This window comes from Cebidichthys violaceus, unplaced genomic scaffold (assembly GCF_023349555.1).
Source record: "Cebidichthys violaceus isolate CVI_PGR_0920_01 unplaced genomic scaffold, fCebVio1.0.p SCAF_6, whole genome shotgun sequence".
Lineage (NCBI taxonomy): Eukaryota > Metazoa > Chordata > Actinopteri > Perciformes > Stichaeidae > Cebidichthys > Cebidichthys violaceus.
Genome location: NW_027176816.1, coordinates 15,343,732 through 15,354,829, shown reverse-complemented (window position 1 = coordinate 15,354,829; position 11,098 = coordinate 15,343,732). Strand labels below are relative to the sequence as shown.

The 11,098-nt window shown below is 42.9% G+C and overlaps 1 protein-coding gene across 1 annotated transcript in view; it reads right to left on the bottom strand.

The window, feature by feature from the left end:
- Positions 1-2,755: 2,755 nt before the first annotated feature.
- Positions 2,756-11,098, bottom strand: part of skia (v-ski avian sarcoma viral oncogene homolog a) — a 73,059-nt gene continuing 64,716 nt past the window's right edge. Inside the window, exons 4-7 of the mRNA XM_068732559.1 lie at positions 10,779-11,077; positions 10,325-10,650; positions 8,506-8,736; positions 2,756-6,497 (exon numbers count right to left, since the gene is read on the bottom strand). Coding sequence (XP_068588660.1) covers positions 6,309-6,497; positions 8,506-8,736; positions 10,325-10,650; positions 10,779-11,077 — 1,045 coding nt within the window. The 3' untranslated portion in view covers positions 2,756-6,308. The remainder of the gene's footprint in view (positions 6,498-8,505; positions 8,737-10,324; positions 10,651-10,778; positions 11,078-11,098) is intronic.

Below are 11,098 nucleotides of genomic sequence, written 5' to 3'. Positions count from 1 at the left end.
TCTCCTGGGTGAAAGTCCTGTGTTTGGTTAATCCAACCATCCTCCTCATGCCCTACATGGCTTTTCTCATTCTGTACAGTACATCAGTTGCTCTAACCATTCTGGAGATTGTTCTAAGCCTGTTCCATCTCATACAGACGCTAAAGGGTGCGTGGGTGCGTTAGTATCAAACAACGAGGGGCACTGACCTGCCTGCCTGTAGACTCTTTGCTTGTTTTGATGTAGCCTCTGACTGGAGTAGGATAGACAATGCTAGCGAATGTTTATGTGGGTTTAGTCACTGCTGTTATCTTTCAGTTTCTAGCATCCTCTTTTGTTAATTTATAGTTTACACATTCATAATTGAAGAGTTTGTGCCAGCTTCTTTTGTCATTATTTTAAGATGGAATTTATTTTAAGGCAGCATCTAAAGGTCTTTAATTTATATGTCAGAGAGCTGCAGGTATGCTGTTAACCAAACCAGAAACCAACTTCACTTGCTGCTTCTCCCTGCACTGGATACTATAAATCTGTGCAGTGCTGTGCAGATTTGCTGTGTGTGTGTGTACACACTAATGAATGTTTTCATCAAATGCTGTCAGGCCAAGTGGGCGTTAACTTGAAACCTAGTGCACATTCCTTTCTAGTTAAGTGTTTGCAGCTCATCTTTTCCTTTTTACGGTTTTCATAGTAATTATGGAGGTTTCTCCTGCGCCCTAAAACCATATCTGTGTACATAAACCGGATGAGAGGGTGGAACTAGAGGAATGTTTAGTGTTGTTTTGGTGTGCTGAAACGTGGCCTCTGCACTGCACTGAAGCAACTCGACTTTGTTTTAGCTGAAAGGGGTTGTATATGTTACAGCGTCATCTGATATTCTGACATCACACGTTTAATGTATTTTTCCTTCTGTTTCGTCTTTGTCTGTGATCAGCTGCTTTTATTTGCTGTTCTTTGTTCTCCGAATGCTGTAATTAGGGATTCAAGCCTGTGAGGCAGAAACCAACTTCTTTGAGATGTGTTTCCTTCGTCTTTTTTAACCCATGAATGCTTATTTGTAAGTTCAAAGTTTAAACATGTGCCAGATGACAAGTTTTACAGTTTGTAATAATACATCCTGAACATGTCTGGTCTTGAATAAGTTTTTCCTTCAGAGATCTTGGCTCAAGATGAATTCACTTCACATACAGTTTTTACGTTTTAATCCTATCTGCATGTATTGATCTATGTCCGTGAGTGTCAGGAAATCTGTTTGTTTGCATGAGAACCCTAAGTGTCACCCATATAACACTCATATTTGATAGACGTGACCAAAATAGTAGAATTAAAGGGGCGTTGTATACTCGTTGTGAGGACAACTACTCAACCTGCTCTGTTAAAAAATGTCTTCTGAGGCTCTGGAGGAGCTTTGTCAAGTCTGAGAAAATAACCCTGTCGATGTCATAGTGATGTCATCAGGGTTATCTCAGCTGGGAATCATAGTAGACAACATGCAAGTTACAAACTGAAGGCATGGAGTGTAACAGTGGATGGTTTTCAGTTGCATTTTGGAGATTGACCCATACTAGGGACTAAAAGTGCTGCTTCAATTTTGGTCCTTTGGTCTACATCTTTTAAATAGAAATTTAAAGAGAAGACATATTTTCGTATCACCAGCTTTAGTTCCAGATTGGAACTTTTGCCCCACAAGCAACAGTGGCAAAATGTACCTATAATAAAATATCTGTAATATTTTGTGACCACTCAACCTGCAGCCTTTTGTCAAACATCAAAATTAGCCCCATTTTTAGTGACTTTATTCGACTGAGAGAGTTGTTTTTCACTCTCGATGTCTTCACAAAACAGAGCCGCAAGAAAAAAAGAAGAAACTGAATCCGTGATTCCCTGACATTCTGATCCCCACAGGTATGCTTGGTTTAAAGAAACAGTGAGTAGAATTTGTGTGGATCTATAGGCAGAAATTGAATATTATATTTATAATTATGTTTTCGTTACTGTATAAATACCCTGAAACTAAGAATAGTTCATTTCTTGTCATAGGGAGCAGTTCCTCTTCACAGAGCCCGCCATGTTGCACCGCCATGTTTCTACATTAGCCCAGAACGGACAAACCAAACACTTTTATGTTTTTACGTTACCTGAAGGCCACCGTAGTTCTCCGACCTGCTTGTGAAACTGCGATAAATTCGACGCTGATTGCTAAACTGCAGCTAAACTGACTTACGTTGCACCTTAAGTGTGTTATTATGGTAAAGGTGGCCTCTGAGGGAAGCCAACGGCTTTAACAGTTTTGCACTCGGTGGCTCAGGTCACCACAGTCTTGGAATGAAAGGAGTGAGGGGACGGGTATTCCGCTGGTTGCAATCTGTAACCATACCACTAGGTGGTACTAATTCCTACATATTGTCCCTTTAAGAAGACCTTTCCCTTCCTTTTTACTGGGCTGTATTTCACAAGAATGAAGCAAGGACTGGAGAACATTTTTGAGCAGTAACCTTTTTGTAGCAGAAACACAGTATTGTTATTGTTGAGATCCCTTTGCGAGACCAGACCTCATGGTTGAGAACCAATGTTGTAGAAGAAATGAAGTGTATCTCTCTGATTCTGAAATCCTGACAGCAGGACAAGATCCCCTCCTTGGACAACAAATATTTAATTTGAACAGACTGACCTGAATTCATCAGTAGGGCACACAGTCTGCCATATTTAAAGGATATTGTTATATATTTTATTGTTAACCAAACAGGCAGCAAAAATAAGAAACTGGGTCATTCAATCTGGACAAACAACTTTATTTCTGGTAATGCATCTATACACTGTACATTCAGTCACTGTAGTATATAAGCATAGCTATTTTCAAACATAATCTCATAAAGTCCTTTACTTTACAATATAGTCCGTGTCGTGAGAGAAGAGGAAGGGTGTTGCTGAAGGAGGGATGAGGAAAAAGGCGTGAAAAGATGAGGGAAACAAGAGGGAAACAAGGAGGATAGATGAAGAAGCCAAGCTTTTTTTCATACTGTATATGTGGCATTAATGAATGGGAAAGCTTACATTTACCTCTTACATAAAAATAGTTCTAGAATTGTAAGGTTTATATAGTATTAGCAGCAGCACAGGGCTAAAAAGATACATGAGGATGAGGGGGAAACAATCTGCAAGGTGGCGTAGTCGTGTGTGTGTGACCCATACGGTAGGCCTGCTATCTGATACTGAACATACTGTTAAAAATATATATGAACTGGTGAAAAAAGTCATTCAATATAAAGACTCTACAGTAAAAAAAAAGAAAAAGAAATGGATTAAAATGTTTATGTAGGGAATATTCTCTTACGCACTGCTGTTCAGTTAAAACACAAATAAAAATTTTAAAAAACCCAAACAAAAAAAACAAGACAGCTATTGTAAGAAAAAAATTCTTTTTGAAAAAGGAAACACCATGTACATATATTATACAATATTATAAATGAAAAAAATATTTACATTTGTAAATTCTTATTCAAATCTTCACACTGGCTAGTTATTTGTCTATTAATATGGACTGTTATTGCTGCTTTACTGTCCAATATTTAGCAAAATGGTTCTCCTTTAGAAAACAAGACGCTGTTAAACTGCTTTTTTACGTTTTGCGTGGGAGAGTGAAGAGCCAATGTCGTTACTGTCTCCCTTCTTTTGTAGAAAACCATGAGTAAAGTAACTACACATAGGCTATCAACTCTTTTGAGTGTAAAAACAACTACAAAATGTACCAATTTTAGGTCTGCCAAAGTCAGACGCAGTGTCGATCTCTGAGCAACATCAATAATGTTAGGTAAGAAAAGGGCTTTTAACGTAATGCCCTCTTTATTATCCTTGACAGTCTCTATATACAACCCAAAGTAACAATTCGCTGAAGCAAGTGGCTTTTCAAGATCTTCTATAAAAATTGTTTGAACATGCATATCATTGATTTCAAATGAAGAAAATAAAGCACGCATTCAGGGAAAAACAAGCCTCAAGCGTCTAGCATTTGTTCAACACAAAGTTTGTAAACTGGTTGGTTTTAAGAATACTGATAAAAAGAGCTGCTGAGCGAGGGAGGGGCTTTTAATTTGAAACCTGCAAACAGGAAGTTGATGAGAGGCCCAGCCCCGACAGCTTTGTCATCAGTTTTCCTACTCTGGAAACCTTTCGCCCACGTCCAGGCACTTGAGGTTGTCCAGCATTGCATCAACTTTTTTTTTTCTTCTTCTTCTTCTTTTTTTTTGTCGTCTTTTGTTTTTTGCAAGTGTGAAGTTTGTTTTTCTTAAGAGCAATATACTGTGTGTTGTTTTTTTTATTACCTTTTTCATCTTCTAAATAAGACAAATTGCATAACACAATAAAACCTTTACATGTACAGCATCAATGCCCAATAACTGACTATATGTATGGCAAACTCAAATTTCATGCATAAAGAAAATATGAGTTTTCAATTGGAAAAAAAAGTGAACATAACAGACAAGCAATAAAATATCTCCACGTTTAAAAACAACATCAACAACCAAAAAGGAAATGTAGCATTTAACACAATGTACATTCTGATTGCATTGTACCCACTGTGTGACGGCAGATTCCTGGCCTCTGCCTTTAGAATAAAACCGGATTTTATTCTTCCAACATGTAACGCATGCTGTTAATGAAGTTTTGTCAAATTGTTTGGGAGTCATAACCGGGTGCTCGAGCGACATTTGTGTCAATAATACTACAAAAGCGGGAGAAACTTTCCAACAATCCCAGACTGCATCAGCAAGCAACAGGCAGAGCCTTTTTTTCTTTCCGTTTATTTACAAGACTTTGCCTTTAAGGAAACAGAACAACAGTATTTATTTGAGGTGCATATAATCAACAAAATGCTTACTGGATTTATATGGTAGCAGTCATGTATACGATGATGTTTTCAAAGTAAGATTGAAGACAATAGTGGGAGTACAATGCATTATAACAGTATCTCGTTATGACAAAGTGCGATTCATTATTGTAAAGTCAAAAGAAACAAAACAACAACATACATTTATATTTACATACCTTAATTTAATTAAAATGAACATTTTGTGGTTCTTGCCAAGGGCGCCCCATCCAGCCCACTATGATGTCATAGATGATGGTGTCTGACGTCAGTTGGAGTAAAAAAAACATGCCGGCTTTCATCACTCAAGCGTTTCAAGACCAGAAAACAAGGCCCCGCTCACATCTGGAGTATTTTATCTTTACAAGATACACACTTCAGGGTTTTGACCCAAATGCTTAAAATATCAAACGGCAACCAGTGTGTGACTTAGTGGGAGCAACACTGAGACTGTCGGATATTGGTATTGATCATCCAAAACAAGTGCTCTCTAGAAAGGTGCCTTTAACACAGCATGTTTTTATTTCCAATTCCCAACCCGGGGTTTGGAGAGAGAAAAATATCAGCCCAAATACAAGCCCGCCCACTGCTCGGAGAAATAAATGATTTTAAAAAACAACAATGGGAGGAAAAGACGGGTCGCTTGAACTTTGAACTCAATGCTTTTCCCCTCAGTGGACTGGTATGGCTTCCTGAAAAAAACCCGACAAAACCACGGTGGCACTGTGGGAAGTTCATTTGTTTGTTTTGTTCGTCTTCTGATTCATTTCTATCTTTTATATTTTTCAAACTTCAATAGCACAGAGAGATAAAGAAACTGTCCTTTTTTGTCTTTACATTTCGCTATGTAGTCTCTTAAATAGCTTAGAATGTCTTCAAAATCCTCCATTATCTTCGTCATGGCGAGGGACGGTGGCAGAGACTTTTTGGGGAACTGTGGGCTGAGCTTGAGTCCCCGCCCTCCTGGACGCACCTCTGTAACACCTCTCAACATCTGTAAAACTCCAATATAATATGATCATCTCTCAGCATTTATTATCACAGACGTCTGTCCCAAAGTCTCACCCCGTTTTCTTGTCAGGCACAATCACACGTTGTGCTGCTTTTCTTTCATTCGTGTAGTTCTGTGAGTTTGGAAGGTGCGAATCAGTGCTTGTTTTAGAAACACCTGTTTCCTTGATGCAGCATTGTACTTTGCCATTTCCAGTCAAAGGAAACCACTCACTTGAATTTTCATGGATGAGGACACAGGTCCTTGTTTCTTCTCTCTGATCGAGAGTCTTTCATCTTTGCGTTCTGGAGGGCGAGCGGGATGGACAGTGGTGCGATGTGGCCGGCTGGTGGCTGGGTGTGTTTATGGTCTGATTTGGGCAGAGGATGTTGGGGATTGTGGTGATGGAGGGGCAAGGGAGGGGGGGGGGGGGGGGGGGGGAATGGTCGGGCGGCGAGGTTGGCTGCTGGATTAGTTGTCAGTTGGCGTGTCCTTGGGCGCCCCCTCCTTGTCACTGTGGGATTTGGGCCAGAGTTGATGCTGTAGCTCTTTCACCACCCTCTCCAGGTGCTCCCTGGCCTCCCGCTCAAGCAGCAGGTCGGCTCGGAGCTGCTCGCGGTCCGCCTCAGCGTGCTGCAGCTTCATCTGGAGGTCCTCGATCTGGAAAACACATGGCAGGAAGCAGATGTGACTACGCGTCATGGTGCAACCATTGATCATGATTCCTATTCTCAACTGAGCTGTTTACATAGACTGCTTATGCGGCTATTTCAATCATATGCATGTTTACACGATGTGGCCCTATCGCCCTGTTCTAGACACCAATGTACCAACTCCAGCCCATAACTAACTTTTTTAAGATCCCAAATATAAAGGGGAATATTCGCCATCTTTTATGTGGAAGTCCAATCAGTGTTGATGGTAAATGTAGTCGATTGAAGCAATAAATTCCTCATTGTGCCTTATTGACCTAGAAAAAGCTCTCCTGCTGCAAAATCTGTTGCTCTTCCTGCGTCCAGCGCCATCATTTGACGAGACGGTGAAGTAGTAGTAGTCGAGGAAAAACTACAGGCTGTTTTAACTTGGCTTTCTAGCCTCCACCTCTGGGTATCCAGGGGTATACAGCTGAAGAAATGCAGAGAGAGGATTTGGCCGGGGCCCCTCCGGGGTCACAAACTTGTGCTATTTAGGCTTAAACCTCACTGTATAATGCGTGAAACAAGACGTTGGATACATTCTAATATGTCTGTTAAGTGAATTTCTGAATTGCCAAATAAATGATCAAAGACTGAAACGGGTTCCAGGAATTCCATGGCAACAATGAAACCCAGTGTCCCTTGTGAATAATTTCAATGCAATTCTGTGATCACAATATGATCACTTTACTCTTGTTTTACTGGCCACCTTGTAGCAGTCCCTTATTCTTTGGTACTTGCTGTAATTTCCCTTTTACCAATTTGTTTATCTGAATGAGCTGAAGGATCCCCTCAGACCCCCTGTTGAGCAGGGTGAGGGGACCGGCTTATAATTAACAAGTGAGAGCAGCTTGGTGCATTTCCCCTCTTGGCCAATGAGGGTGGTGCCCTTTCTTTAAGGCTGAAGAGAGGTGGAGAACTGCACTCCCAAGGCATTCTGGTCCTTTGCCTTAATGTAGACCTCTTTTCAGCAGTCTTTTTAAGCCCTTTGAGACTTCTTGGTTGTCTTAACTCCTCTGATTGAGGGGGATTTTGAGCATCCTAATATGAAACCTAGCTGGAGTGAAGTTATCAGCATGAAGAGGCATTTTTTCATTGTGAGGGCACATGTAAATAATTCCATATTATGTGGTTGGGAACTGGTTCTCTGGCAGAAATTTGGGGAATGGGTACGGCCACGAGCTGGTGAACAAACCTTTAATTTCCAGTAAAATGATCTTGCTGCAGTGGCAGATCGGCTTCCTAATTTTAGTTTATTTGATTTGTGTAAAAATGACAATTTTTTTTTTTTAAATAGAGTTCCTAGATTTTTGCTGATATTTCAACACAGTCTCTTGTATCAAGCTGCCGTTTAGAAACATGTGGTCTTTTTAGGAACGTGGCGTTTGAGAGCACAAAGATACAGCTGAAAGCCTCAGCTCTCTCTTCCTGTCCTGAGCCAAGGCTGCACATCGCAATTGAATTGAACGTCTTAATGACGGCCTTCCAAAGACGGCCGCCGTCTCTGCAGAGGAGGTACGCAGATGCAGCTTGAGAGCGTAACCTCCCTCTTGTTTTGTCTAATCTGCATTTCCCATGGTGCCTGAGGGAAGTCAACGTCTCTTCCTGTTTCCTTTCGGAGGGGGGGTGTATCCTTCGTCTGTGCACTTGAGGCTACACCCATTTATTTTTGACTGGGGAAGAGGAAACGTCTTTTTTTTCCCTTGCCTTCTCCTTTGCTGACCTTGAGAGTATTTGAGACAGTAAAACTTTGAAACACTGCACTGGGTGTTGACATAATGGTCTAGACTATCTGCACATTAGACATCTGTCTACATGCAGCCTTGTTCGAATTCAGTTCAACCCATGTCCCATGTCTCCTAAACGAATCATCAAGAACGTATAAAAGTTTCATCTCATCTTAATAATGTTTTACTTTATTATTGAATCAACAGAATCTTTGGACAGCGACGTGGACGTGCGCGCTGACTGACCTGTGCCGAGTACTTTGCGCGGAGACGCCCGGCCTCGCAGCCTTTATCGCACACTCTCAGCTGCCGGGCCTGCTCCAGCTCCCGCTTCAGGCGGACCCGCGACTCGTTGGCTTCCTTCATCTTCTTCTCGCTCTCGGCTCGCAGGCGCTCAATTTCCTTCCTCAGGTTTCGCTTTGCCTCGGTCGCCTCCCGCAGCTTCTCCTTCTTGGCCACCCTCAAGAACTCCAGTTCCTGGGAAGAAGAGATTGCAGATTGTCTCTCTGGGGTTTATACAATTATGACGCAACTAATCACTTACGAAACTAGCTTTTTTCCTTCTTTTATTTTTTACATAACTTGATTGAATTATTGAGAAGATTCAGTGTCCCGCGATGCTGATGCCACCATTGTGAATGCCGGTGGATATGTCTGTCACATGGCTGTTTTGCTTTGTTTCTGAGCCGTTGACACCCGAGAGCTGTGCCGTGTTACAGGAGGCTGCAGTGTCAATGTCAGTGTTTACATTGAGCCATGTCAGGGGTTAGGGCAAAGTGTGGGCTGACAGAAGTGAGGCTTCCTTCCTCTGAATCACTGGAAGAACATGTGCGTGCGTGTGTGTGTGTGTGTGTGTGTGTGTGTGTGTGTGTGTGTGTGTGTGTGTGTGTGTGACACATCCACAGCCTTCTCATGAGAACATAGCAGTACAAACATGTCTGTTATCAAGCTTTGTTGGTCCTACGAAAAAGTGCGAATCCCCATCACACCCTTTACACATCAGAGGCTTTACATATGCACTCTTTCAACGCCATCAGGGTTAGTTCAGCTAATCACAGCAGGGACTCTACCAGTGTTTTTTTAAAGTCAGACCTGTTTTCGTTCAGCCTGATTTGTGTTGCCTCGCCTCTGAACACTGATGGAAAGTGAAAGTGGAATGCCGTCCGTTTGGAATTGCCTTTTCTCTGTTTAGGAGTCATTTTGTGCCGCTCACCCACGCAGACTCCTTCGTCGGCATTTTCTTGTTCTCGGTCCAAGACCAAAAATAAAAATGGAAGTCTGGCCTTTCCCTTTGCAGCAACATCCGCTCTCATTGTTATCACTTGCCAACTCACGCTAAGCTTTGCTGACAGTGATAATGACTTTCAAATCCACTTCTGCATTTTGATGCCTAAGCTCAAGTAATTTCCTCCGTGTGCCAACTTTGAGAACTTTCTGTCTCGTCTGATTTGAAGAACGCAGGGAGAAGCTTAAAGTTTGTTATGAGCTGCCAGCTAGGGCTGGGAAATCCCTTTCTCTCAGCCAGCAGAGAGATACAAAGCACGGTGCATTCACTACAATGAAGTCACATACTATGTATATGTAGCATATAGAGAATAGAGACACTTTATGAGTCCAAGTCCAGTCACAAATACTTAATATTTAATACTTTCCCTTCAACTATTAAAATGCCAGCGCTACATGATGACAGCGTTTTACTTTCAAATCTGAATAGTGCTCATGTTTTTTTATTTTCCAAAAGCTGAGTCATTTTTATATGCAGAGATGTCTCCGAATCCATGACATAACTTCATTAAAGGTTCACAAGTTAAATAATGTGTCAAACCAGTTCAGGTGAAGTTTATGACCTGATGTGAGTACAGGTTTCAAAGTCTACAGCGCTGTGGCTCTCTGGCTTTGGAGTTGTTGGAGGTTGTATTCCAGTCTTTGTTCTGAGCTGGACTAAACACGTCTCGGTTCTACCTGTTTACTTAATGCACACATTTCAAACTGTTGTCATTTGACACGGGGAAAGATGGGGGACAAACATATTTCCGATACACGTCGCATATGAGCGGAGCCCTACCTGCTGGAGGCTGCGTTTGGCCTGCAAGGCCGATCCCAACTTCTCTTCCTGCTTCACCCTCATCTTAACAATCTCGTGCAGAAACTTCTCCTTTGACTCTTTGGAGTCCAGTCCGCTGTCCAGAGCCTGCCTCAGGCTCTCCAGCTCTGACTCCAGCCCCAGCTCTGACGGGGTCACGGCGGCGGCGGGTGCGGCCGCCGGGGGGGTGCCCTCGACCGACGTGACAGTGCAGATGGGCCCTTGGGCACCGGGCGAGCTCAGGTCCTTGGCCGAGCTGCTGGAGGAGGTGAAGGACGGTGACGACAGGGAGGACAGGGATGAAGTGACTGTTGGGAGATACCAGAGAAAGAGAGAGGAATGAACTGACGTCTTTCCAGTGGTCAGGACTCTAGCTATCTGGCCGAGCCCCATAACAAAAAAACATCTAGTTGATGGTATTGAGTTCTTTGCTTACATTCGTCGCGGCTCTCCACTTCGATCTCCACCTCAGAGTCCCTGTCGTCCTGAGGCGCCGGCAGCTTGCTGGCAGCTGAGGACGGAGGGCAGGGGGCCTCTGGCACCGGGGGCTGGAGCTCTTCTGTGGCTCTCCTCTTGCGAGGCCTGGAGTTGGCGCCCTCGCCTGGGGGTTCGCCCCCACTTGGATGGGAGGTGCTGGGTACCGACGGGGACATGGGACCCACCTTCCCCAGGGCCAGTGGTGTCAGGGCGACATTGGGGGCCACAGCTTTCTCCATGCTCTTGTAGTTGTAGAAGCTAAAAAGACACCAGACACTT